Source organism: Dromaius novaehollandiae, chromosome 17, assembly GCF_036370855.1.
Source record: "Dromaius novaehollandiae isolate bDroNov1 chromosome 17, bDroNov1.hap1, whole genome shotgun sequence".
Taxonomy (NCBI): domain Eukaryota; kingdom Metazoa; phylum Chordata; class Aves; order Casuariiformes; family Dromaiidae; genus Dromaius; species Dromaius novaehollandiae.
Window position 1 is genome coordinate 11,653,858 of NC_088114.1, and position 27,865 is coordinate 11,681,722.

At 51.6% G+C, this 27,865-nt stretch overlaps 4 protein-coding genes across 10 annotated transcripts in view; all 4 read left to right on the forward strand.

The window, feature by feature from the left end:
* Positions 1-407: 407 nt before the first annotated feature.
* On the forward strand, positions 408-12,795 carry GSTT4 (glutathione S-transferase theta 4). 3 transcript variants are annotated; one of them, XM_064522182.1, is made up of 6 exons: positions 408-598; positions 720-779; positions 5,324-5,411; positions 7,024-7,174; positions 9,449-9,625; positions 10,700-12,795. In XM_064522182.1, exons 1-6 carry the CDS (start codon positions 487-489, stop codon positions 10,898-10,900), a joined length of 789 nt encoding a protein of 262 aa, XP_064378252.1. In that variant the 5' UTR covers positions 408-486; the 3' UTR covers positions 10,901-12,795. The 3 variants fall into 3 exon arrangements, with proteins under 3 accessions (XP_064378252.1, XP_064378253.1, XP_025971834.1); XM_064522183.1 differs by lacking the exon at positions 720-779; XM_026116049.2 differs by lacking the exons at positions 408-598; positions 720-779 and adding an exon at positions 1,293-5,027.
* Positions 12,796-14,283: 1,488 nt separating this feature from the next.
* Positions 14,284-17,400, forward strand: LOC135330216 (D-dopachrome decarboxylase-like). Its single transcript, XM_064522184.1, has 3 exons — positions 14,284-14,476; positions 14,565-14,740; positions 15,914-17,400. Exons 1-3 carry the CDS (start codon positions 14,369-14,371, stop codon positions 15,984-15,986), a joined length of 357 nt encoding a protein of 118 aa, XP_064378254.1. The 5' UTR covers positions 14,284-14,368; the 3' UTR covers positions 15,987-17,400.
* A 2,896-nt stretch (positions 17,401-20,296) lies between these two features.
* On the forward strand, positions 20,297-23,367 carry LOC112992802 (D-dopachrome decarboxylase). Its single transcript, XM_026116045.2, has 3 exons — positions 20,297-20,449; positions 20,532-20,707; positions 21,879-23,367. Exons 1-3 carry the CDS (start codon positions 20,342-20,344, stop codon positions 21,949-21,951), a joined length of 357 nt encoding a protein of 118 aa, XP_025971830.2. The 5' UTR covers positions 20,297-20,341; the 3' UTR covers positions 21,952-23,367.
* A 3,741-nt stretch (positions 23,368-27,108) lies between these two features.
* The window catches only part of CABIN1 (calcineurin binding protein 1), a 129,410-nt gene continuing 128,653 nt past the window's right edge, over positions 27,109-27,865 (forward strand). For all 5 annotated transcript variants that reach the window (XM_064522186.1, XM_064522185.1, XM_064522189.1 and 2 more), the window contains exon 1: positions 27,109-27,379. The gene's annotated coding sequence lies outside the window, so the exon portion shown is untranslated. The remainder of the gene's footprint in view (positions 27,380-27,865) is intronic.

The window sequence follows — 27,865 nt, forward strand, 5'->3', positions numbered from 1 at the left end:
AGTTCAGTCACCGCCGCTCGCCCGTAGCCTGCTGTTCCCCAAGCGAGGCTGGCAGCCGTCCCCTCTTCCAGCCCCAGCGCGACCAGGGCTGCCCGATTTGGTGGGCGCGACGTAACCGCCTCCTCCCGCCCCGCAGGCGCCACCGCGGAGCCCCGGGCCGGGAGGGCTCTCGGGGCAGCCCCGGCCTTTTCCAGCCTTCGCTCCGGGGGGGAGCGGGGCCGGGCCCAGCCTGGGCAGCGCCGCGTTCGGGCCTTTCCACGGGCACCGGCACCCGGGATATCCCGGCTCCCCAGCCGGCTGCTTCCTCCCGCTGCCGAGAGCCGGAGCCCCGGCCCCGAGCCCGGCGCCCGCGGGGTGGAGGAGCCGAGCGGCTCCCGGGGCGGCGGCGCCCCCCCCGCGGCGGGGCCGGGCCGGGGGAGGGCGCTGCGGCCGCGCGGGGGGCGGCTGCGGGCGGCGGCAGCGGCGCAGCCTCGCCGGGGCGGCAGCATGGGGCTGGAGCTGTACCTGGACCTGCTCTCGCAGCCCTGCCGCTCCGTCTACATCTTCGCCCGGAGCAACAACATCCCCTTCGAGTTCAAGCCCGTGGAGCTCTTCAAAGGTGCGCCCGGCCCGCCCGGCCGCCCCCGCCGCGGGGAGCCGCCGCCGCCGCCGCCGCCGAGCCGCCCCGCGGGGCCCCGGGCGGGCCCGGCGCTCAGGGCGCCTCTCTTGGCTCTTGGCAGACTCGGTGCTGGGGAGGAGGAGGCCGGCCGGGGGCAGCGGCGCCGCGCAGCCCCGCACGGGTAAGGACCGCGCTCCGCTCGCGGCCGCCCCGAGGGACGAGGGGCCCGGCCTGCCGGGGACGGGCGGTGACGGCGACCCGCACCGCGGCCGACACCTGCCCGGGCCCCGGCACGGCCTCCTCGAGCGGGTGGGAGGGTTTCCCGAGCCCCCTCTCCCGTCCCGCACGGGAAGGCGCCAGTGGGAGCATTTCCCGGGTCCCCTCTCCCGTCCCGCACGGGAAGGAGCCGGTGGGAGCATTTCCCGGGTCCCCTCTCCCGTCCTGCATGGGAAGGAGCCGGTGGGAGCATTTCCCGGGTCCCCTCTCCCGTCCCGCACGGGAAGGAGCTGGTGGGAGCATTTCCCGGGTCCCCTCTCCCGTCCTGCATGGGAAGGAGCTGGTGGGAGCATTTCCCGGGTCCCCTCTCCCGTCCTGCATGGGAAGGAGCTGGTGGGAGCATTTCCCGAGCCCCCTCTCCCGTCCCGCACGGGAAGGAGCTGGTGGGAGCATTTCCCGGGTCCCCTCTCCCGTCCTGCATGGGAAGGAGCCGGTGGGAGCATTTCCCGAGCCCCCTCTCCGCTCCCGCTGCGATGACCCCCGGGTGCTCTGCTGCTCGCCGCTGGCGGAGGAGCCGGAGCCCTTTCGCCTCTCCGGGAGGATGCACGGGTCCCTTCTTCTGCCTGCGCTGCGTTCTGCCCCGTTCAGCGCTGCTCCACCAACAGCGTCCCGCTTGCTGCCTCTTCGCTCCCATGTCTTGAATTGCTCTTTCTCTGGAAATTGCCAAGTCAGTGAGTTATTCTCCCGCGGGCGAGTTCAGCTTAGCCTTGTCTAGGTCAGTGGAAGCCCAAAGCCCCTCTCCCAGCTCGGAAGGGGTGAGTGCACGTTTGGGGAGACTCGACAGCAGCAGAAAGAGAAGACACTCGACCTGGGAGCTAGCAAAATGCTGGAGCTAGTGGCAGTAGGAGACGACTTATTTGGGAGTGGTGTGCGGAGGGGCAGAGCTCGGGGGAGACTGTCCGTAGCCTTCACCAGTGGCACTTCAAGACAGGGCCTCATCCTGCCTGGGGAGACGGTAAAAAAGGTCAGGCTTGCCAAGACTTGCGCACGGGAGCTGAGCCTGCTCCCGGCCCTGAAAGCTGTGCTTGGCCCTGGGAGGAGGGCTCGCTCCTCAGGTACCCCGAAGGATTTCAGCTGCCTGCCCCGTGGAGGGGTCTGGAGGACGTGGTTTGACCACGGAGCTCTTACGCCCGGAGCTGTGTCGTAGCCGTGCTGCAGCTATTTTTGTGGCTCCCCAAGGAATGTTCCTCCGGCCATTTCTAGCGAATTAGTCACAGTGGCAGGCGAGGAGCGCTCTGGGAACGGTGTGCTTAGCACAAACATCAGCTGTTCAGACTTGTCCACTTGTGTAAGATCACTATTGCCCATTTATGTATTGTATTTTCCTGGTAAATTGTTTATTACTTTTTTGCCTAAGGCAAAGCATTGCATCCAGAAGTCCTTGGCTAGGGGGATGATTAGGCAGGGACATGACAGGCAAATGGATTGATTTTTTTTTTTTGACTTCTTTTGCAAAAACTTGCCCACTTATTTTTGCTCCCCGGTAAATCTCCTTCCTGACGCTACCACTCACCCTTGAGAAGCCTCCCTGCCTGCAGCCCGGCCGCTGCGGGCGGCACGCGCTCTGCCTGCGGGAGCTGCTCCTCAGAGCCCAGCAAGGCGCACGGCGCGTGGGCACGTCCCTGCGGGACGTGGAGACCTGATCACACTAGATCCAACGATGTTAAACTGCACTGCGAGGCACCGCGGCGTCGCGGGAACGATAAAGATTGGCCACCTAATGAGTAGCTCTGTCCGTAAAAGCTACTGCCTGCTGGAAGAGAGGCACGGTCTTAAACTCTGCTCAACCGCAAATACAAATATTGGTCTCTGTTTTAATACAACAAACAATCACTGACTTGTATCAGTTTGCAGGTCAGTGGCAGAGTCTCCGCACAGGCCTCTTGCGTCTGTGGAAAAGCACTGGGTGAGCCAAAGCAAGCAGGAGCCGCCCCTCGGCCGCGAGCCCTCGTGGCGGCCGCCGACCCGCTGCCCAGGCTGCTGGGGTGGCACGCCAGCCCCGTGAGGCCCGCGCGGTCCTGCCAGGGCCGTTACACTGCAAAAGCTGCCTGAAATCCGACTCAGGCTGCCGTTGCCCACCGCTGGCTCAGACCACGTCTCGGCTGCCTGCTGCCGGGGCGATGAACGCCGGCCCCGGGCTACCGCGGCCAGACGCCAGCTCTGAGAGTCGGGTTCTCGCTGCTTAGGAGCATCTTTGACTTGCAGCTTTCTGTTGCGTTTTTTCGAAAGACCACCTGAACTCTGCAGAGCTCAGTGGCTTGTTTGACATCAGGGAACATTTAGGGATGTTAAAGGAGCGGGTCTCACACTCCTAAGGAGCGAATTGGCAGTCCTCACCACGGTGCCGTACTTGACCCTCTCGGCTGTACGCCGGGGGAATGCCAGGTTTAAGCTTCTCGGGCGGTCTGAGTTTGGGTGTGCTGCGAACCCTGCGAGCACGCGCGTCCCCGTGCCGGGGCGAGGGGGTCCTGGCAAGCGCGGTGGTGCAGTCAGTAACTGTGCAGAGAGGCTTGGTGCATCCAGACAACACTGGGGGTTCGGAGAGAGGGCCGGAGAGGAGGCACAAGCGGGAACAGGAGCTGGGGTGCTCCCTTGGGGTGAGACAGATGTGCATTCTCATCCCTGCTCCAAAAAGCTGTTTGTTTTAAGGAAAACATGTCAGCAGAGCAGAAACTACAATGCCCCCTCGTTCCCGGGCAAACGTCCCGTCTGTTGGGATAGAGGTACGCTTCCTCTCGCAGTTTGTCTGTCTCCTGTTCCTGAGCAGCCCTTTCCTCCTGCCTCTGCTCCTGACAGCGCGCGTGGGACTCCTTCCCCAGCAAAGTCGCGGAGCACCAGCACCCCGGGTAGCCAGAGCCGTCTCCCAGCAGCGCGGCAGGGCTTCAGATCCCCTCGGCCAGACCTTAGTCTCCACTGAGCCTAGTCAGACCCGAATTTAAAAAAGCCCTTCTCAAAGAAGAGGCAAGGTAGGGGCTGGTCAGCGAGAAACCAGGGCAGGGTGGTAGTGTTTGCTCTGCTTGGTTTGTCTCATTGTAGGAAATCAGTTAGATATTGGGAAAGCAGTCGGAGACTTTGCTGCTTTCTCTAACTTATAATGCAGCAACCTTCCCTTCTCCCACCCCTTCCACAGCCAACTGTAAATAAACTTGATAGTCCAAAGACTGTTTTTATTTCTCTGAGACTAATTCCTGCTGCGCTTTTGTCCAGTAACGCAGCCGCTGCCGCCTCCTGAGTGGTGGCAAGCAGTTCTTTGGGGGACAGCTCGTTGTTTGCTAGCTAATGGCACTTCATCGTTGAACAAAAGGGATTTTTGTGTAAGGCTTCCTGCTGGTCATGCTGACTCGATCAGGATTTGCACCCTGGAAGGTAATGTCTCCTCGTAGAGGGCACTGCAAACAAACAAAGCAAACAAACTCAAACCTTTTCTTTTGTGCCCGTTCCTGGACTCCCGTTCAGTTCCCTGGCCCAGAACTGCTGACTGGCAAGTTCAGTGCCGGCGGTGGGAACCTGAACACGCGATTAGATGGACAGCCTGCCGCTACTGCCTCCAGACTCCAGCGACAGCAGAGTCTAAACTCTTTCCTGGGACAGCATCTTCCTCTTGCGTTTTCCTGATGGGGTAGGTTGTCACGCTGACCTCGACACGGCCAGGGCTGCTGCAGGCTAGAGGCGCGCGAGCTTCCCTGCCCCTCGCTCATTTTCTACTGTGGCAGCAATGAATTGTCTTATGGGCCTGCTGTCGTACTGCTGACATTCATGTTTTTCCCATCCCGGCAAGAACTCTGGAAACGTCCTCAGCTGAGGGTCTGCTGAGGGATCAGCTCTGCTGACAACACTTGCTTTCTTTGTAAATACTCAAATCCCTCTGCTCTTCGGAGACAAACAAACAAGAAAAAGATTTTGCTCCATGTGTCTATAAACCAGCCAGGATTTCTTTGATTACTGACCCATTGCAGTGATCTCTGTGGGCCCAAGGCTTTCAAGCTGCTTTCCATCATGACTCCATCCCAGGTAGAGTCAGCCACGTTCATGAAGCTGGAGGAAAACTCCTTTGTTTTGTTGTTGCCTGTGGGAACACGACCGGGAGCAGCAACCGTCTGCCCTATTAGGAGGCTCCGCACGCAACTCAGCCCTTCCAGACCCTGTCTCCTTTGCAAGTATCAAGTATTTTTCAGCTGCTCAGTTGTCTTTATCCTAACTTCCCTCTTTCCCCCCCATCTCTATGGCTATAGGACGCAGCCTTCTCAAGTCAGGCTGGCTCTTTCCGGTTACCTGCAGTAAAGTCAGTTATACTGACTTTTCAGTTTCATTACCTTTTAATTATGGAATATGACCATATGGGAAAAACCTAACACAGGTTTCTGATTGTGCCGTTGGAGGCAGCTATTTCACTGATCATTTGCTGGCGGATACTCTTCTAACCTCCGACTTGTCTGTTCTTGTTGTTAGGGCCGTCAGACAGTGAAGGGGCCGCCAAAGTCAGCCTCCTGAAGAAAGTACCAGCCCTGAAGGATGGAGACTTCACCCTAGCAGAATGGTAGGAACCCAGCCCTCAAACTCCCCTGGGTACCAGTAATCCCCCGCAGCACTCAGGAGATGTCACCCTTCGGAATGGCTGAAGATCACAGGATGGGCCATGAGCATTTAGTAACTGGACAGGTTAATGATCTGCTTTGGCATTTCAGTGCTTGTGTTCCTGAAGAGAAAGGAGATGAAAGTACATTGACCTGCAAGGTTATGTTTACACAGTGAAAGCTGTGCATGGTTCACATGGACGTGATCCACACTGGGAGATGTTGTTAAAAAGATGCTCCTTTGGCAGGAACTTCTGTAATTATGGATGATCAACTAGCCGTTATGTCCTTGAGTCTGATGATGGAGAAGCAGGCCTTTTCTGCCTAAGACAATATTACAAGTGCTTATTTACTCCATCACATACTTTATTTCTTGATCTGAAGAGGTTAATACATTGTGAACTCATACATAGGTCCTGACATGTATATCTATCTGTCTATCTATCTATTATTGCAATGATATTCTTCTATTTTGGATCTCTTTACCTTCCACATAACACTGCAAAGACTGAAAGAATCTCCATAAAATTTCATACTGTGTAGCACATTGGGTATTTGTAATAGTATAACCTCATTTATAATCTCATTTACTCTGTTTCCATTTTCTTTGCTTGAATTATCTTCCACAACCTAAATCGATTAGCTGATTTAACTTCTTGGTCTTCCTTTGGATGCAGTTACCTCAAACACTAGATTATAAACGCTGCAGGGAAATGTTTAAAGCTTATCAAATCCCTTTTACCCTAGGAGAAAGATAGAACCACTTCTGTTTATATGAGTCAGTCATAAAGGCCAAATGAATCCCCGCAGAGGCAAAACTTGTGTTTTACATTCTATAATTACTATGGAGATCTATGATCTAACTGGAAATAGTATCACAAGACTGTAATAATTGAATTATTGTAGTAGGACGGCCTGCATTTTCTTTTTTTTTTTTTTGCCCACACGGGGTTTTCTGTGGCATCACTTTGTAGTAGCAGCCTACACGTTGAAGATAACCAAGATTTTTTTCCATCTGGTTTCTCCTGCCAGTTAGTGATGATACCAACATATGGACAAAACAAGCGAAAAAAAATCTGTGGGCTCTCCTTGCTAGGACTTCCACTGGCGTCAGTGGAAGCTGCAGGCTAGAAAGACCTAGATCTGATCAGAGGGCAACATAATTCATTAGACAGTTTTATTTCGCATAAACATCACTATAAACATAAACATCACTAGGTCTCAGAGAGAGGGCTCAGAGCAACTGAGGACCAAATGGGGTTAACGTTGCTGATGGATGGTTATGGGGATTTATTGTTTGTTTAGCCCGTGTCTAGTCACTGTCCAGCAGCACTATGCGCCGTATAACAAAGCTGTGATTTTCCAGCAGGTTCAAGTTTTTGGAGGGATTAAGGGAAGTAAGTGCCAATAGGAATTAGATGCCTCTGTGTGTCCCCTGGACTCCATTGCAAATCCTGGTCTGAATGCTGGTAAAAGGAAGCTGCAAGTCAGAGGGGCAGGAGAGGGGGCTCTGGGGAAAGCACTCTGCACGGCAGCGCCCTGACCCTTTCCCGTCTCTCCTTCCTGTCTGAGCAGCACTGCTATCCTCCTGTACCTGAGTCGAAAGTACAAGACTCCCGACCACTGGTACCCATCGGACATACGGAAGCGGGCCCAGGTAGATGAATACCTCTCGTGGCATCATGCTAACATCCGGGCTAGTGCTCCTAAGACCATGTGGATCAAGGTAAGGAGGCTGAATACTAAAATGTGAGCAAAGTGATGTTCGCCTGGCAGAATACCAAGCATTTGAACAGGCCCAATACAGAGAATTTGTCACACTGAAATAACAAACCTAGGCCATCCCTAGCTGAGAGGAGCTGTTCCTCACTGCTCAACGTTGGGATCTGCCAAAAGCAGCTTTGCTCATTTTTGTTCTTTTCCTTAAAGTTGGTGTGATAAAGAAAGTCTCAAAGCCCAACACATTTTCATTGCCTGAGTTTGTGGACAAATCTGTAACAGATTGGGGTGGTGCCTACGAGGGCCTCCCCCTCGTTGCACAGCTGTGCCGAGCATGCAGCACGTGTGCAGGGGTTTTGCTGCCTTGGCCAGTGTGTGCTTTGCTGCTGGAAGCGGAAAGCTTGTGTTCTTCATACACCAACTCCCTGAAGCCCCATCGGGGTGGAAACTCAGAAGAGCCTTCTGCTACCAGCACACATACACGCTCCTTGGAAATGGGCTCTGGGGCGGAGAGAATCGGGGTACAGAGAGAATGACAGAATTTCTTTATTCACTGTGGTCAGATCAATCTATATCCAGGCAAAATTAACAGTTTCACCCTAAGGCAGAAAGCTACCTGTTTTCAGATGATTCTGCTGGACACCTGTTTCCAGCCAGCTCCTCTGAAAGTTAAGGTAAATGTCCTCAGAGAAACCCAGGTGCAAATATAGCCCTGCAAGTACAGCTGTGATACAGGATATCAGACAAGGGTTGCCAGTAAACAGGTAAGAACTTCACCATTCCTGTGTTAAGTTTGCCCTTGTTTGTGCTTAACAAAATGTCAGGGCTCATTTAGCTTCTTGATATATTGACATTTAAATTTTTGGCTGGAGAGCACAGAGAAGCAATACAAATATGAGTCAGATTCATACAAAAAGCAGTTTCTTCTAGTCTCTGCAGGCTGACATTGCAGTGCTTCAAGGCAAACAAATCCAGCTCATTGCTGCTGCTGATTAGATAACCCAGGTACAGAAAAGATCCTCAGAATCATTGGAAATAGGAAAACGTATAAAGCCACCATGTAACGTTAGCTAGACATGGGAGAAGACAAGCAAACCCAAGAGAGAGGAAAGGAAGAAGATGTCATTTCGGACCACTCCCATCATCCATAACTGGAACCGCTTCGGAAGAGAACTGGCCATGAATTTTCTGATGAAACAGACTCTGCATGTATTTGGCAAACATCCTGGCTTGGGTTAAGCAATCACAACATGAATTGCTGGATATACTAGCAAAAAGGACAAAGTTACTCCACTCTCACCAGTGGAAATTTGTGTCTCTAATTTTGCTTCTCTAAATAAGCTATATTTCTTTAGAAGCTGTGGCAGGTGGAGGCAGCATAGCTGTGAAACACTGAGGGCTCCAATAGTGCACACATGTTTGTGAATCATTGCTAGAGCAGTAAACATCTGAAACCGTAAGTTTTTAATTTAAGCTGAGATTTGCAGCTGACTCCTTTGGTGGACGCAATGCACTTCAGAGATCCTGGCCCGAAGATGGATGGTGATGAATCTCAGGGAAAGGCTAATGCACTCGGTGCCAGCAAGCCCGTGGAGACAAGGACCACACTCACACGATTGCTTTGGAAACATTTGCAGCGGATTAAGGCAAGATTGCCACCCAGCTGCTTGGGAGGCCACAGAAAGGCTGTGGAAGAAGGGCCCTTACCCCCAGCTGCTTTTCCTGCCTCGCCCCCAGCCCTGGTGCTTTGCGGTGCCTCCTCCGCTCGCTGCCGCAGCCGCCACCGTGCCCTCCTCTCCGTCCCCGCCTGGCACGGGCGCCTGCCGGCCTCTAGCACCAGTTACCGGGCAGGGTGGGCAGAGCAGGGCCGGCAGGCTGTGGAAAAGGAGGACAGAGCAGTGGCGGCTGCGGTAGGGATTTGTCTTCCCTAGGGCTGCTGTCTGCTTTTCTTTTGTACCGCAACAAGGCGGAGCGGGAAGCGGCGAGGCCGGGCGCAGAACGGCAGCTGAAGCCTTGGTGTCTGTGTGTGCGTTGCTGCCCGTTAGCTGGAGGTTACTGTCGCTGCAGATCAGCCACGCAGGACTGCCTGCGTGCTCTCTGTCCACAAACGGCTTTACCGGGAACTGCAGCAGCCTGCGAAGCTCTAACCTCATCCCCAAAGTGTTTTGCTGCAGGGTGGTAACATTGGCATCACGAGTAGCTCATGGGCTGTAACTTAAAAGACTCCCGATAGATCCACGAGAAGGTGGCTGATGGCACTGCAGGTCCGTTCTCTCCTCAGGTGCTGATTCCCCTCTTCACCGGGCAGCCGCTGCCCGCAGAGAAGCTTCAGGAGGTTATGGAGGGGCTGTCCGCTTCGCTGAAGCAATTTGAGGAGAGGTTCCTGCAGGACAAGGCTTTCATCATCGGCAGCGAGATTTCTCTCGCAGATCTTGTGGCCATTGTGGAGCTGATGCAAGTGAGTGCTGGAGGGTGGTAAGCAGATCTCAGCGCCAGGGCATGGGGCTGCCAGGCAGGCAGGGGGGCGGCGTGGGGTAGCACTTCTCTGGAAAGGGCCGTGAGGGCATATCTCAGCAGGACTGCCGTAAAATAATGAGGAGAATATGGGAGTCGGTTCAGAAAACTAGTTTTTTTTAAAAATAGCTAGCTTCAAGAGATCTCTTCTGTTTCTGTACTCTAACAATATTTCTTCTTTTCCTTCACTTCATCAATTATTGTGACTTTATTTTTAGCCTCTGCCTAAGGAGGCAATATATAAAGAAAGTGAGAAGTGATAGCAGACAGGTCTGGTGAAATAACAAAAAGATACAGGAACATTTTTGTCATACAAGAATATTCTTCTTCAGATGGTACTTGCTCAAGTCATGTCTGGAAGATGCAAAAGTGAATCTCAGCTAGATGCAATCAAACGAAGGCTGTTACAAACTGGCTATGCTCTCCTAGGCCATTGGGGCTTGGATCTTTGCAATTCAGAAGTGCTTCCTGCTCATAATTCTGTATCCTAGAGACTGGAAAATTGCAGTTCTGCTTCTCTACAGCATTGTGTTTTGGCAAGTGGCACAGGCAGAAAGTAAAAGGGGACTAGCTAATGCCAGCTAAGACATCAATCCATGATGTCAATCAATTCCATGATTAGCCTTTGTGCAGTGCTTTTGCTATCCAATCTGGCATTCCTCACTGTGGATTGTGCAGTTGTCCCAGGAACTGCCAGCCCACCACGGCTTTGATGCTGTATCTGAAAACTGCTCGCCATCAGCGGTAGTCATGTCTGCTACCCCGTAATAGCTGCTCCTACTCAGGAGTGGACTGGGCCTATAAAATTGCCTATAAAATACAGGCTAGCTTCTGTGTCCCACACTGCCAGATGGATACCCTGGGCTAGAGGAGATCTCCCTCCTTCTTAGTGCTCCTCCATGGGCTCCTCCTCACTTTCTCCCCTGGCCTGTACCTGCAGGTACATTTTTGCTGCTTGCCGTCTTGGCAAAGAGTGGACTGCCCAGTGTCTCACTGCTGCTCTCTCCCCTTTCTGCAGCCTGTTGGAGTCGGTTGTGACGTCTTTGAGGACAGACCTAGGCTGATGGAGTGGCGCAGGCGGGTGGAGGAAGCTGTGGGGAAAGAGCTTTTCTTCCAAGCCCATGAGATGATCCTGAATATCAAAGAACTGAGCAACATTCAAATCGATCCACAGCTGAAAGAGCACCTGGCACCTATGTTGATGAAGATGTTGAAATGAATTAACCTATGTTACCATTTTTCCTGCCGTCCTTTTTTTAACTTCTTCCCTGAAGTTTTATGCGTAACTGGAAAGAGCTCTGTAATTCTTGGGCAGAAATTGCAGGTCCCCCCAAGCCTTTCTTGCATCTTTGGGGGTAGAAGATGGGGAAGTTTTGAGACCTGAAACATTAAATTTATACAAAAGGCTGAGGCCCTACAGGTTACTTAATACGTGCCTCTGGGTTTTATTTTAGAGTGTCAGTATTCTCAGAGTTGGTGGAGACATGAATGCTATTTCCTGACAAAATCTGAGCCAGCCTGTGAACTGGGAGCATCGGAGAACTGTAGAGGCTGAGGATCACTGCTTTCCTGTGCTCGGTAACGTTTGCTGCTTGAAGCTCTTCGCAAGCAGCAAGCACTGCAACGGGTGCCTAATCCTCACCTTCCCAGCAGCTGCCCGTGCACAGATAATTCCAGAGCAAAGCTACAGTCAGTCACAGAAGTGAAAAAAGACATTGAATTTTTCTTTGGAAACTTTCTTGCTGCCGGTGCATCTTGCTTGGCTGTCTGTGTACGTTCCACGCGTCTGTTGCCTTTAGGCTCCTGGGAAAACTGTCTTCACATTCATCTACAACTGGGAATCTTTTCCGTGTGATTATTCAGTTTAACCATGTCTCTCCACTTTTGAAAGCCTGGCTTTCATTGGCGCTTGGTCTACCAGTAGGCATATGGCAGGGGCAATTCTTGGAGATTTGTGTAGCAAAGACCAAAGCAAATACAAAAAGCTGAGCGGCCACAGCCCTCAAACAATCGCCTAGCTAAAATGTTGATATAATATGGGGGGTACACTGAAAGAATACATTCACAGTGACTTCTTGAAAGAGAATATGACAGCTATCAAAATGTTTTTTTCTGTGGCAGTAGTATAATAGCAATGCACATTCCTCCTAGAAAATGCAGAGGAGGAGGAGGAAAGCTAGACACGCTCTTCTGAGACTGTTTTGGATGGAAGTTCACCAAGTAAGTCACCCTCTGCAGCTGAAGCAATGAGAGCTTTTGTGGCATTGAGTAACGTGTGCATCACAGTAAAAGGGCAGAGAGTTGTTTTGGAGCTTTTTGGCTTTTTTTTCCCTTGGCTGTGCTTATTTTCTGATTAGCTGTAGCTCAGATACAAAACTCTTTTGTACTGCAGCATAATTAATGAGGTAAAACTGGGGGAATCCTGCCATTTTCGGTTTCTTCAGTTGAAAACTGCAAATGACAAAGGATGCAAAAACTGGTGGGATATATTTTTCTGCACATTTCCATTCCTAATTAGTTGTTGTTCCTGAAATCTTTGCCCCAAAACTCCTCCTCTGAGAAATGAAGATAAAATGAGTGATAATTCAGGATTTCCTTCTCTCAGTAATTAAACAGCATCTTTTCTTTCCAGTACTAACATATCTTGGCTAATCAAATTTCTGTTGTTAAATTCTAGACAAACTGCTTGTGTTTTTCACGAAGCTTTAGGTTCTAGAAACTCTTGATTTAGTCCAGAACTTAGGGAGATCTTTAAATTCCCTGTCTAGAAAGAGAATTCCATTATATAATTCATTAGCAGAAAAATAAATTTTGTGATTACGTTCTTTATAAGGACAGAAGACCTGACTGAAGGCTTTCTTTTGCCATGAACCAAAATATTAGAAACAGGCGCATGTTGTTTATTCCCACCCTTCCTCCTCTTCCTTCTCAAGCATTAGCTGAATAACATGTTATTATTGATGTTTTTATTAACGAAAATGGAAAGTGGTTGGTTTTAAGAGAATTTTGGGTGGAGTTGCTCAACAGCTAATGACACACAGAGATGTCTGCAAGCAAGAAAAAGCTACCATCATTTTCCAAAGGCTGAGAGAGACAGAGGCTAATTTAATTGCTGCAGCCATGCCATCTTCTGTCTTGGTTGTATGTGCATGCCCCACAAGGATTTTCATGTCCTACTCCAAGGCAGAAACAATAAAACAAATGTTTTTGGTTTAACAAAAGCCCTCTGGGATGCTGCGTTGTACCCTGAGGCCATGGACAATCTGCCGTTCACAGGGTGGACCATCAAGAGTGAAGGACAAAACATGTCATTAAAAATGTTTGTGACTTAGCCCCACATGCTGTGGTGACTGCTGGCATCTGATACTTTAATCTCTTTTGCCTCTTTTCCCTTTAGAGGCCTTCTGATGTGCTGGATGCTTGTCACACGGGCTTTCTTTGGCCTTGGGCTTTAATTGGAATGGGTTTTATAATGTTTGAAGGAATGAGCAACACAAAAACAGATCCTGAATGGCATTTTACCTGCACGGGAGAGCAAGGGGGAGGACAGAGCAACGCTGGCAAATGAGCCCAGGACGCCTGCCCGCTGCAGAGGGGCACTGCTGCTGGCCGCGGGGCCCATGCCCCCTTCCTGACCCCCGGGCCGGGACGCCTTCCTCAGCCCCCTGCTCTCGCTGCAGCCGCTCTGCGCCTGTCCCTGCCAACCCGTCGTGCCCCATCCTCCGTCCAGCTGGGGCTTCTTGCTTCAGAAACTCTCTGCTAGGGATCTGCTTCCAGCCTTCTTGCTGGCTGGTTTGTACAACTGCTCTCGCACCAGTGTTGTCCTCATGAGCAGCAGCGAAGGCCTCTGGGCCAAACAATTCCCCCAGTGAAACAAAAGACCAACTCCACCAGTTTTCACCAGGGCTGCACGTGTGAAATAGGTCCCCTTTGTCCACAGCGTCTTTATTACGGAGTTGGGATGAATGTGCTGGCTGGAAGCGCCCGTGCTTTCCTTGCAAACTTTGCATACTTGATTTGGAGCCAGGCATAAATGTAGATGACCAAAAAGTCACTCTACACAGAGACGTTTTCACAACAGCGCTGTGCCTTGAGCAAGATGACTTTTCATCTAGCTTGCTCATAACCTCTCAGGGTAAACAAGCCAAAATCCCCTGACCAGGCTGTAGCTCAGCTCCTGGGAAACCAGGGACCCGCAGGTTCGGCTGTCCCCGTGCGCCCATCTGCCAGGGGCACCTTGACAGCTCAAAACCGAGCGCTGGAGCTGGCCCACTGTGATGTGTATGTCCTAAAAGAGCAAGCCGCCCTGCTTGCCTATTTGTTTCTTGTAGCGCCTGGTCTGAGAAATGCCCGGGCTCGGGCCTCTCCTGCGACTGCGAGCAGAGGCAACGCCGCGGCAGGGCTCATCGCACCCCGCTGCCGGTGACTTCTGCCCTTGCAGTCCCCAATGTGGGCAGAGCAACGCGCGCGGTGAAAAGCGAACCCCCAGAGCGAGCTGCCGCCTTTGAGGAAGGAGAAGCAGGAAAAGCCCGGGGCCAGGGCAGGCCCTGCCCGGCGGCGCTCCCCAAAGGGCGGCCCGAACCGAGCGGGGCGGGACGGGGCGGAGCGGGGCCAGGGCCGGGTGCGGGGTGCCGGGTGCGGAGTGCCGGGTGCGGGGTGCCGGGTGCGGAGTGCCGCCGGCGGAGCCATGCCGTTCGTGGAGCTGGAGACCAGCCTGGCGGCCGGCCAGCTGCCACCGGGGCTGGCGGCGAAGCTGTGCAGCGCCGCCGCCGCCATCCTGGGCAAGCCCGAGGAGGTGGGTGCCTGGGGGGCGGCCCAGGGAGGCGGCCAGGGGGGTGGCCCGGGGGGCGGCGGCGGCGCTGACCGGGCTTGTGCCCCCGCAGCGGGTGTCGGTGACGGTGCGGCCCGGGCTGCCCATGGTGCTGGCGGGCTCGGCGGAGCCCTGCGCCCAGCTGTTCGTCTCCTCCATCGGCGTGGTGGGCTCGGCGGAGCAGAACCGCGGACACAGCGCCCGCTTCTTCGACTTCCTCACGGCCGAGCTGGGCCTGGGCGCCGAGCGGTGAGTCCGGCCGCCGCGCCCGCCTCCCCCCCGCTCCCCGCGCTGCCGGCGTGGGGGCGACACCGGGGCGGCGGGGGCTCCTGCCCCGGGGGTGGGTGCGAGGCAGCGCCAGGCGGCCTGGTCCTCTGGAAAGGGGCAGCTGCCCCCCGCCCCGGCAGCCGCCGCTCGCCCCTGCTGCTTCGCGTGTGCGGGAGCTGCCGCCCCGCAGCCCCCGTGCACCGGGCAGCGGGCCCGTGAGGTTGAGAAGTATTTCTGTTTGGTCGGGGTAAGTTCTGGGGGAGTAAATCCCTCCATCCCACTCCCGTGGGGCGGGATGGGTGCCAGTGCCTCCCCCACGGGCAGGGACGTGGAGACCACTGCTTCTGGCAGCCGCACAGGTTTGTGGCGGGTTAAAGTCCCGTAACCGTTGGCACAGTGGTTTGTTCTGGCTTCAGGGCCTGTGAATATGTGGAACGCAGGAAACAAAAACATCGGAAGATGTTCAAAATGTTGGTGATGTGTGTGAGTTCCCATGTTCTCCACGAGATTAAGGCCTAACGTAGATCCAAGACTAGATGGCAAACAGTGAGTGCTCTTGGATGCTGAATCCCAGACAGCCGGGTTAGGTATCGGTGCGGGTAAAAACGCAGAGCGGTTTGCGCGCACTGAGCAGTCCGGGAACTCCTGTGCTCTGAACATGAGTAATTCTGTTTGGCGTAACTGGTGCAAAACCCAGCGCAAACTGGTGTGCTGTAGAGCTTCACAGTGGGGTAGCCATGCCAAATGCTGAAGCGAAGCTGTTCCTGAAGGTAAGCCACGTCTCCCTCTGCCCCCTTCCCTCCCAAGGGGATTCTCTTCACAAGAATAATAGCATTTCCCTGCCTTTTGGGCCACTGTCAGGATAAACGCATGAGCAGATTATGAGATGCTTGGGGGCTTCTGAAATGGAGAGTAGCGCATACAACAGTGTTCAGATTCAGTCTGCTTTTCTGTTTATGTGGGCAAAGTTTGGCACCTATTTGTGCCCTGCCTGTACACAGCCTGTCTTTGCTCCTGTTAAATGAATGCCTTGGAGTGGGAGCCGGTGAGAGCTTAGTGCAGCATTTCTAGCTTGCTGCAAACTGGGTAGGGAAAATTCATTGTAGAATAATAACTTTTCCTTTCCACTGTATTTTTCCTCTTATACTTGAAAAGGATCCTCATCCGCTTTTACCCGCTGGAGCCCTGGCAGATTGGCAAGGACAGAACTGTCGTGACTTTCCTGTGATTCTGCGAGCCACCGTTGGAACAAAGCTCTGGCGAAATCACACCCCAGAGATTCCACCCTCTTGTTTGTTCTTAGGATCTTATCTGCGTAATTCTGCACCTTCACCTCTGTGATTCTCTTCTACCTTTGCTTTCTGTGAATACATAGCTGAAGACTGGGGCAATTGGCCATACAGTTTGTACTAAAATAGTTCAAGGTCTTTTCTGGCAGCCCAGAGGCTCTCCAGCTGCCTATGACTAAGGCCCTGGTTTTGCCTTTAGCAGTCTGGCGATGGCCATGCTTACATGAGCCTAGTGAAAGTTCTCTTGTCATCATGTAGCAGTGAAAACTTTGTTTCATTCCAGAGCACATTTGGCTTTATTGAGGACCACAGAAGTACTCAGGTTGTCCAGATTTCTACATGCTTTCCAAGGGAGAAGGATCCCTCTTTCTGGTTCTATGTGCCAGCAGAAGGTCCCAGGCTGGCTAAGAAAACTGTAGAGTATTCCTTTAAATTCTTCTATTTTCAGGTTCCCCAAAGTCCTTTCCCAAAAGAGGTGATTATATTGAGGGAAATCTATGCATTTATATGCTGTCTTACTTAAGGGTCCCGTCAGATCTTGTGCTAGGTGCTTTACCATTGCCAGCCTGTGTGACTGCTTCTACAAAGTTTTATTTGTCCGCAAGATCTTCATGGTTGAATGTTTGTGTGCTGATGGCAGTGTGTAGTGGAGGGAGTTTATGCAGTGGTTCAGAGTGCTTTTCCTCACCCCACTGTTACAGGGAGTGTTGACAAAATACAGCATCTGACTGTGTTCTGTGGCTGACGTTTTTGGCTTGCTGTCCTCTGCCCGGGAGCTGTGGTAGTTGTACACAGCTGACACACTACCTTGACAGTGTTGTGCCTGTTGAACCCAGAACCGTACCACTTCTATCATAGTATACCTCACCCTGAAGGGAAATGTTTTGGGTTTTAGGACCCTTCTGCTTTGTCACTTTGTAACTGGAATATATGTGATTTTATTAAAACAAAACCACGGTACTTTTTCATGTATAATGGTATCTCTGCCTTCCACTGCCTTAAGACAATTAAAACATATTTATCAGTTTCCTATCCATTTAGTGACTTTGTCAGGTCCCAGACACAGAAGCTCAGAGGAACTAAGAGTATGCTTTTGGGACGTGGAACTCCATGGGAATGCAAGGCTGAAGAGTGTGTAATTCAGATCAGATTTTTATTTGTTTATGACTTGAGGTCTCAGAATACTTGAAAGTATCCCTTCTAGTTACTGTCTGAAATTGATTATTCCTTATGCAGCATAAACATCTTCTATGTGTGCAAAATCTCTCTATCAGAAATATAATACGAAACACAAATTTATGCATCAGACTAGTAGCACTAGACATTATCTGGTCAATAAAATGTGTCAAAGTCTTTTTTGATAAGTGTGACTTTATTGGTTTACAATGTTGTTTTTGTTTGCTCAACTCTTGGCGCATGGAGACACAGATATTGTAGCTGGCCAGGTCTGCATTTTCTCAGAAGGTCTCTCCAACTAAAAGTGTTTGAAACTATGATAATAAACAGGTGAACTGAGTGTGAGATACACGTGTAACTCAAAATTACGGTTCTTTGCTGCAGGGAAGAGGGTGGACATCCCTGGTTTTGTCACTGGGATGCAAAAGGACTTGACTAACTTGAGCTGAATATACGACATGTAGAAAATTATGTAGCTTTAATTCTGGTCTGTGAACTGCTCATTTACTGGCCATCCTTCTGCTCAGTGAAGTAACAAGCCAGAATTATTGTTAAAGTCTTTGTTTTCTTTAGGGCAATCCTGTTGTGCTCTGTGCCCCATCTCTCCTTTTTGGGCCTCACTGGCCACTGCTGGCATTCTTGCAGGCTCTCTTCCCTCCTTTCACCCTCAGCTGCTCCCCATGTTAGCTCTTGCCGGGCAGTGTCTTTCCCTGCATTGAAGAGATGAGCCATCAGGGATAAGAAAGGAGAGGGAAAGCTTGGGAAAGAGCATGTCATACAAAGATGCCAGAATAAAATGGTTTCTGGGCTTCTTCCGACAGCTGAGCTGCAGTGTCCTCATCCCAGGGAGGCAAGAGATGATGGCAAATGGGACCTCGGTAAGGAAGAGGCAGGTATCATTTTTCTGTAGAACTGTGTGAGGTTAACTGTGACTTTCTCACACATTTCCATGTTTTTTCTGCGTTCTGGCATCAGTCTGACAAAACATCCCAGAACACTGCAAAATCACAGTGGAAGTGCTGGGTCGGGGAATGTCTTGAGAATTTTATGGTTCATGGATTTTGATTTTTTTAATAAGTGAGTGGTTAAAATATTAATCCAAAGGAATGAGTTTTGGTAGTGAGTTGTTCATGTCCTCCTCTGAGCCAGTTTATCCTTTTTTGATGCTGGGGACTGTAAAGAGAGCACAAGATAATGAGATTCTAATAGTCCTTGTAAGGTTGCAGCTGGTTGCTTTCTTTCATAAACCGCTGGTGCTGAATACACTCCTTAGGTTCATGTCAATCTAAAGAAATGGCCTATTTTTCCTCCACTGAGCTTATTTTGAAGTAAGTTAGTGCAATATTTTAGGGCTTGAGAAGGATATCTCAAGGATTAAGCAACATTCAAATCGATCCACAGCTGAAAGAGCACTTGGCACCTATGTTGATGAAGATGTTGAAATGAATTAACCTATGTTACCATTTTTCCTGCCGTCCTTTTTTTAACTTCTTCCCTGAAGTTTTATGCGTAACTGGAAAGAGCTCTGTAATTCTTGGGCAGAAATTGCAGGTCCCCCCAAGCCTTTCTCACATCTTTGCGGGTAGAAGATGGGGAAGTTCTGAGACCTGAAACATTAAATTTATACAAAAGGCTGAGGCCCTACAGGTTACTTAATACGTGCCTCTGGGTTTTATTTTAGAGTCTCAGTATTCTCAGAGTTGGTGGAGACATGAATGCTATTTCCTGACAAAATCTGAGCCAGCCTGTGAACTGGGAGCATCGGAGAACTGTAGAGGCTGAGGATCACTGCTTTCCTGTGCTCAGTAAGGTTTGCTGCTTGAAGCTCTTCGCAAGCAGCAAGCACTGCCTCTTTTCCCTTTAGAGGCCTTCTGATGTGCTGGATGCTTGTCACACGGGCTTTCTTTGGCCTTGGGCTTTAATTGGAATGGGATTTATAATGTTTGAAGGAATGAGCAACACAAAAATGGATCCTGAATGGCATTTTACCTGCATGGGAGAGCAAGGGGGAGGACAGAGCAACGCTGGCAAATGAGCCCAGGACGCCTGCCCGCTGCAGAGGGGCACTGCTGCTGGCCGCGGGGCCCATGCCCCCTTCCTGACCCCCGGGCCGGGACGCCTTCCTCAGCCCCCTGCTCTCGCTGCAGCCGCTCTGCACCCGTCCCTGCCAACCCGTCGTGCCCCATCCTCCGTCCAGCTGGGGCTTCTTGCTTCAGAAACTCTCTGCTAGGGATCTGCTTCCAGCCTTCTTGCTGGCTGGTTTGTACAACTGCTCTCGCACCAGTGTTGTCCTCATGAGCAGCAGCGAAGGCCTCTGGGCCAAACAATTCCCCCAGTGAAACAAAAGACCAACTCCACCAGTTTTCACCAGGGCTGCACGTGTGAAATAGGTCCCCTTTGTCCACGGTGTCTTTATTACGGAGTTGGGATGAATGTGCTGGCTGGAAGCGCCCGTGCTTTCCTTGCAAACTTCGCATACTTGATTTGGAGCCAGGCATAAACGTAGATGACCAAAAAGTCACTCTACACAGAGACGTTTTCACAACAGCGCTGTGCCTTGAACAAGATGACTTTTCATCTAGCTTGCTCATAACCTCTCAGGGTAAACAAGCCAAAATCCCCTGACCAGGCTGTAGCTCAGCTCCTGGGAAACCAGGGACCCGCAGGTTCGGCTGTCCCCGTGCGCCCATCTGCCAGGGGCACCTTGACAGCTCAAAACCGAGCGCTGGAGCTGGCCCACTGTGATGTGTATGTCCTAAAAGAGCAAGCTGCCCTGCTTGCCTATTTGTTTCTTGTAGCGCCTGGTCTGAGAAATGCCCGGGCTCGGGCCTCTCCTGCGACTGCGAGCGGAGGCAACGCCGCGGCAGGGCTCATCGCACCCCGCTGCCGGTGACTTCTGCCCTTGCAGTCCCCAATGTGGGCAGAGCAACGCGCGCGGTGAAAAGCGAACCCCCAGAGCGAGCTGCCGCCTTTGAGGAAGGAGAAGCAGGAAAAGCCCGGGGCCAGGGCAGGCCCTGCCCGGCGGCGCTCCCCAAAGGGTGGCCCGAACCGAGCGGGGCGGGGCCGGTGCTGGGTGCGGGGTGCCGGGTGCTGGGTGCGGGGTGCCGCCGGCGGAGCCATGCCGTCCGTGGTGCTGGAGACCAGCCTGGCGGCCGGCCAGCTGCCACCGGGGCTGGCGGCGAAGCTGTGCAGTGCCGCCGCCGCCATCCTGGGCAAGCCCGAGGAGGTGGGTGCCTGGGGGGTGGCCCAGGGGGGTGGCCCGGGGGGTGGCCCGGGGGGCGGCGCTGACCGGGCTTGTGCCCCCGCAGCGGGTGTCGGTGACGGTGCGGCCCGGGCTGCCCATGGTGCTGGCGGGCTCGGCGGAGCCCTGCGCCCAGCTGTTCGTCTCCTCCATCGGCGTGGTGGGCTCGGCGGAGCAGAACCGCGGACACAGCGCCCGCTTCTTCGACTTCCTCACGGCCGAGCTGGGCCTGGGCGCCGAGCGGTGAGTCCGGCCGCCGCGCCCGCCTCCCCCCCGCTTCCCGCGCTGCCGGCGTGGGGGCGACACCGGGGCGGCGGGGGCTCCTGCCCCGGGGGTGGGTGCGAGGCAGCGCCAGGCGGCCTGGTCCTCTGGAAAGGGGCAGCTGCCCCCCGCCCCGGCAGCCGCCGCTCGCCCCTGCTGCTTCGCGTGTGCGGGAGCTGCCGCCCCGCAGCCCCCGTGCGCCTGGCAGCGGGCCCGTGAGGTTGAGAAGTATTTCTGTTTGGTCAGGGTAAGTTCTGGGGGAGTAAATCCCTCCATCCCACTCCCGTGGGGCGGGATGGGTGCCAGTGCCTCCCCCACAGGCAGGGACGTGGAGACCACTGCTTCTGGCAGCCGCACAGGTTTGTGGCGGGTTAAAGTCCCGTAACCGTTGGCACAGTGGTTTGTTCTGGCTTCAGGGCCTGTGAATATGTGGAACGCAGGAAACAAAAACATCGGAAGATGTTCAAAATGTTGGTGATGTGTGTGAGTTCCCATGTTCTCCACGAGATTAAGGCCTAACGTAGATCCAAGACTAGATGGCAAACAGTGAGTGCTCTTGGATGCTGAATCCCAGACAGCCGGGTTAGGTATCGGTGCGGGTAAAAACGCAGAGCGGTTTGCGCGCACTGAGCAGTCCGGGAACTCCTGTGCTCTGAACATGAGTAATTCTGTTTGGCGTAACTGGTGCAAAACCCAGCGCAAACTGGTGTGCTGTAGAGCTTCACAGTGGGGTAGCCATGCCAAATGCTGAAGTGAAGCTGTTCCTGAAGGTAAGCCACGTCTCCCTCTGCCCCCTTCCCTCCCAAGGGGATTCTCTTCACAAGAATAATAGCATTTCCCTGCCTTTTGGGCCACTGTCAGGATAAACGCATGAGCAGATTATGAGATGCTTGGGGGCTTCTGAAATGGAGAGTAGCGCATACAACAGTGTTCAGATTCAGTCTGCTTTTCTGTTTATGTGGGCAAAGTTTGGCACCTATTTGTGCCCTGCCTGTACACAGCCTGTCTTTGCTCCTGTTAAATGAATGCCTTGGAGTGGGAGCTGGTGAGAGCTTAGTGCAGCATTTCTAGCTTGCTGCAAACTGGGTAGGGAAAATTCATTGTAGAATAATAACTTCCTTTCCACTGTATTTTTCCTCTTATACTTGAAAAGGATCCTCATCCGCTTTTACCCGCTGGAGCCCTGGCAGATTGGCAAGGACAGAACTGTCGTGACTTTCCTGTGATTCTGCGAGCCACCGTTGGAACAAAGCTCTGGCGAAATCACACCCCAGAGATTCCACCCTCTTGTTTGTTCTTAGGATCTTATCTGCGTAATTCTGCACCTTCACCTCTGTGATTCTCTTCTACCTTTGCTTTCTGTGAATACATAGCTGAAGATTGGGGCAATTGGCCATACAGTTTGTACTAAAATAGTTCAAGGTCTTTTCTGGCAGCCCAGAGGCTCTCCAGCTGCCTATGACTAAGGCCCTGGTTTTGCCTTTAGCAGTCTGGCGATGGCCATGCTTACATGAGCCTAGTGAAAGTTCTCTTGTCATCATGTAGCAGTGAAAACTTTGTTTCATTCCAGAGCACATTTGGCTTTATTGAGGACCACAGAAGTACTCAGGTTGTCCAGATTTCTACATGCTTTCCAAGGGAGAAGGATCCCTCTTTCTGGTTCTATGTGCCAGCAGAAGGTCCCAGGCTGGCTAAGAAAACTGTAGAGTATTCCTTTAAATTCTTCTATTTTCAGGTTCCCCAAAGTCCTTTCCCAAAAGAGGTGATTATATTGAGGGAAATCTATGCATTTATATGCTGTCTTACTTAAGGGTCCCGTCAGATCTTGTGCTAGGTGCTTTACCATTGCCAGCCTGTGTGACTGCTTCTACAAAGTTTTATTTGTCCGCAAGATCTTCATGGTTGAATGTTTGTGTGCTGATGGCAGTGTGTAGTGGAGGGAGTTTATGCAGTGGTTCAGAGTGCTTTTCCTCACCCCACTGTTACAGGGAGTGTTGACAAAATACAGCATCTGACTGTGTTCTGTGGCTGACGTTTTTGGCTTGCTGTCCTCTGCCCGGGAGCTGTGGTAGTTGTACACAGCTGACACACTACCTTGACAGTGTTGTGCCTGTTGAACCCAGAACCGTACCACTTCTATCATAGTATACCTCACCCTGAAGGGAAATGTTTTGGGTTTTAGGACCCTTCTGCTTTGTCACTTTGTAACTGGAATATATGTGAGATTTTATTAAAACAAAACCACGGTACTTTTTCATGTATAATGGTATCTCTGCCTTCCACTGCCTTAAGACAATTAAAACATATTTATCAGTTTCCTATCCATTTAGTGACTTTGTCAGGTCCCAGACACAGAAGCTCAGAGGAACTAAGAGTATGCTTTTGGGACGTGGAACTCCATGGGAATGCAAGGCTGAAGAGTGTGTAATTCAGATCAGATTTTTATTTGTTTATGACTTGAGGTCTCAGAATACTTGAAAGTATCCCTTCTAGTTACTGTCTGAAATTGATTATTCCTTATGCAGCATAAACATCTTCTATGTGTGCAAAATCTCTCTATCAGAAATATAATACGAAACACAAATTTATGCATCAGACTAGTAGCACTAGACATTATCTGGTCAATAAAATGTGTCAAAGTCTTTTTTGATAAGTGTGACTTTATTGGTTTACAATGTTGTTTTTGTTTGCTCAACTCTTGGCGCATGGAGACAAAGATATTGTAGCTGGCCAGGTCTGCATTTTCTCAGAAGGTCTCTCCAACTAAAAGTGTTTGAGACTATGATAATAAACAGGTGAACTGAGTGTGAGATACACGTGTAACTCAAAATTACGGTTCTTTGCTGCAGGGAAGAGGGTGGACATCCCTGGTTTTGTCACTGGGATGCAAAAGGACTTGACTAACTTGAGCTGAATATACGACATGTAGAAAATTATGTAGCTTTAATTCTGGTCTGTGAACTGCTCATTCACTGGCCATCCTTCTGCTCAGTGAAGTAACAAGCCAGAATTATTGTTAAAGTCTTTGTTTTCTTTAGGGCAATCCTGTTGTGCTCTGTGCCCCATCTCTCCTTTTTGGGCCTCACTGGCCACTGCTGGCATTCTTGCAGGCTCTCTTCCCTCCTTTCACCCTCAGCTGCTCCCCATGTTAGCTCTTGCCGGGCAGTGTCTTTCCCTGCATTGAAGAGATGAGCCATCAGGGATAAGAAAGGAGAGGGAAAGCTTGGGAAAGAGCATGTCATACAAAGATGCCAGAATAAAATGGTTTCTGGGCTTCTTCCGACAGCTGAGCTGCAGTGTCCTCATCCCAGGGAGGCAAGAGATGATGGCAAATGGGACCTCGGTAAGGAAGAGGCAGGTATCATTTTTCTGTAGAACTGTGTGAGGTTAACTGTGACTTTCTCACACATTTCCATGTTTTTTCTGCGTTCTGGCATCAGTCTGACAAAACATCCCAGAACACTGCAAAATCACAGTGGAAGTGCTGGGTCGGGGAATGTCTTGAGAATTTTATGGTTCATGGATTTTGATTTTTTTAATAAGTGAGTGGTTAAAATATTAATCCAAAGGAATGAGTTTTGGTAGTGAGTTGTTCATGTCCTCCTCTGAGCCAGTTTATCCTTTTTTGATGCTGGGGACTGTAAAGAGAGCACAAGATAATGAGATTCTAATAGTCCTTGTAAGGTTGCAGCTGGTTGCTTTCTTTCATAAACCGCTGGTGCTGAATACACTCCTTAGGTTCACGTCAATCTAAAGAAATGGCCTATTTTTCCTCCACTGAGCTTATTTTGAAGTAAGTTAGTGCAGTATTTTAGGGCTTCAGACGGATATCTCAAGGGTTATGCACTTTCCTTAAAGCCACCCCTACAGCATACACATAGAAACGAACAGAAGCAGGAATCTTTTTCTGATATCTCTGTTGCTTATATTTGGTACTTGGAGAAAATCAGAGCTACCACCTTTATCTGGAGCTCAAAAATAATGCTATAATAATCCTGTTGCCTTGAAGGCTAGCTGCAGGTTGTCCTTCTTTCATGGTATAGAGCTTGCTCAACAGCTAGATTCAATGTCTCCCAACTACAGTAGATCTTTTAAACCATTGTACGGAAATCTGTAACTTTCCAGGCTTAACCTTTTAAGATTGACCAATAATTCTGTTCCCAGAAATGGCCTCTATTGGTTTGTTTGTGAACTCTGTATAGACATGTTTGCAAATTGAAAGGCAATGACCTGATTTTGAAGACTGTGTAACCATTTCTTAGCTTTAAAGGCTCTGAAGCAAGGACAATCTGTCTGTGTATTTACAGAGGACAGAGAACAAATGAGGCCCTGCCCAACATGAAGGGCACTACTGACCGGTATTTACATAGCTTTTGAAGTTAATTTGCAATGACAACAGTGTGATGCTACACTTCATGTGGATGGCAACCCTATCCTGAGCTTGTTGAGATGGGAAGATGGGTATCATCTTCTCCCTCAAACCCGATGGTGCAGTTCATACATTCAGGACCAGGAGGACTATTCTTTATCATGTTAGGGTAAGAGGCCTGTCTGGAATACAAACCGGGACAGCTGCAGGCTGCTTGGATTTCTTTAATTTTAATCAGTAATTTAGAAAGCAACATACATTAGGTATGAAAAGTTTCTTCATTAGCCTAGCTAATGAATTGTGATTAGGTCTTGGACACCTCTGCTGTTTCTGCTCTGTATCTCTGTGTATATTAAACTCTACCCCATGCCTGGAGTGTTTCCGTACAAAATGAGAGAATACAATAAAGCTATTTATGCAAAGCTTCAGTATGAACACTGCGTCAAGCCTATGCACGGCTTCTCTGCCTTAGCTTTCTCCACAGCGTAAGCAAGTCGTCATCCAGAATCCTTTTGAAAACAGAGACATTACTTTTTTCCCTGTTGTGACATTCTCCCATGTAGGCAGTACCATGAGCTTCCAATGCAGCTCCCTGCATTTGCTTTGACACCGACGACTTGTAGTGAAGAGATTAATTTGCCTTCACAGATTCAGTCTCTAGGATGAGCTGCATGGATGACTTTAAATAATTTTACATTGATGTATCAGAACTGGAAAAAAAGTATTTTAAATTGTCCAGCAAACACCCATCTGATTATACTGGTCTGATGCCTACAAGCAATGACCTTTTTGTTCTAATGCTCTCCTGCTTGCTGATTCTCCTGATCCTACCTCAGACTACCCATCTGCATTCCCTAATCATCCTTCGCTAGAAGATTCTACCATAAAAGTTCCTTTAAATAAGTTTTTTGGATGCAATCTGATAACCAGGTTTTAAAAATGCTTTTTAGGCATGACCCACACTAAACGAAAACAGTCTCAAATGGGACTGATAGGGTGCTCTCCAGGAAGGCACTCCAACGTACCCTCTAGTGGCCATGTGAGTAATATGGCAAATTATTCCATATAAAGGCGATTGCACTCAACTAGACCGAAATGAGGCACAAAGTTTTTTATCAGTTTGATAATGATGTATATAAATACATAACTGCTTATATATGCTGAAGTAGCATTTGAACATATATCAAGGCCCATGAGTGGGCCTTCGTGAGGAGGCCATGCTTGGGGCTGCCGACGACGCGCCCTGCCTTCGCGACTTGCTCTGATACCATCAGCTTGCTTGCGAATCACATCATTTCCACAAGCAGTTTTCTTTTAATTGTTTGGCTTGCTGTCACCCTGCCTTATGATGTCACCATATGGAAAAACCTTCCCAACTTCCCAGTTACATAAAAGCTTGTTTCTATCCCCAGCTGTCACCATGGTAAATTTTAGGCAAGGCCATTAACTTTGGGATGATTTTCAAACTCATTGGAAAATACATCTGGAATCTGTTTAAGGTTTTGTTAATATATCACACACAAAGGGAGTTTTCTCTTTCTGCTGAGTGGAATAAAGCCATGCTTGAGGCTGCTTGGAAAATATTGTTCCTGTGGCACTTCTTATGGTCCAACCAACTCCCCTCTGATTGAGGGTTGATAATTTTGAGGTTGGATAATGCATAGTTTGAAGGAAAAGGTGGAGAGAGGGACAGACAGCATTAACCCTTGTGCTGACTGCGCCCGAGGGATACTGGGATGCTGCCGGCGGAGCTACCCCAGCTGCAACAGCGCCTGAGGGCCGAGGGCCAGGCTGCCCTGGCACCGGGGACCTCCCACCCGCCGGCGCCTGAGGGCCGGGCTCCCCGCGGGCCGTTGGGGCCGTTGGAGCCGTTGGGCCCCCCGCGCGCGGCCCGAGCCGTCTCCTTGGTAACGCGGGCGTCCGCCCTCACACCCGCAGCCCCGCCCCGCCCCGCCCCTCCTGGCCCCGCCCCTCCGGGGTCGCCCCGCCTCCTTCCTTCGTCTGCAGCACTCCGATTGGCTGCCTTTGGAGCCGCCGTTCGGCCAGTGAACGGCCGCTTTGTTGACGTGCCGGGCTCCGGGCCCCGGACGCAGGTTGCCGTGGAGACGGCAGGTGAGGCGGCGTCTGCGGGCCGTTGCGGGCCGCGGTCGCGGTCGCCTCTCGCCTCCGGAGCGGTCTCGGGAGCCCGGCGGCGGCCTGCGGGCCCGGCGCGGCGGCATCGCGGGGCGGCGGCGGCGCCGAGGAGGAGCTGCCCGCGCCGGGCGGGCGGGGAACGGCGCTGCGAGGTGAGTGTCCCGGCGGCGGGGCCCTGCGCGGCGGCAGCGGCCTGAGCTCGGCTCGGCCCGGCGCGACGGGGCCCCGCCTGCCGCCTCCTCGGCCCTGCCGGCTGGGCCTCGGCTGCGCCCGCCGGCCGGGGAGCCGCTCCCGGGGGCGGCCGTGGGCTGCGCCTCCCCCGTGTGCCTCCGGGACCGCAGCCGGGCTGCAGCCGTGCGCTGTGTCCCCACTGCCGCCGGCGGAGAGTTACCGCCGTTCGGTAAAAACGGCCTTCGCCTACATGCGGCAGAGGTGATTTTTGCGAGGGTAAAAAAGAGAGTGAAAACAAATGTTTTTTAAGCAAGTATGTGTCCGTAGGGTACGGCTCCCAAGCATAGCAACAACAACAAAAGTCACGAAGGCCCAAGTCGCTCCCTCTGTTTCTGGCTGTGAAGTGGAGAATAGCAGAGTTTATAAGCTGTGACCAACTAGGGAACACAAACCAGCATTCTGAACTT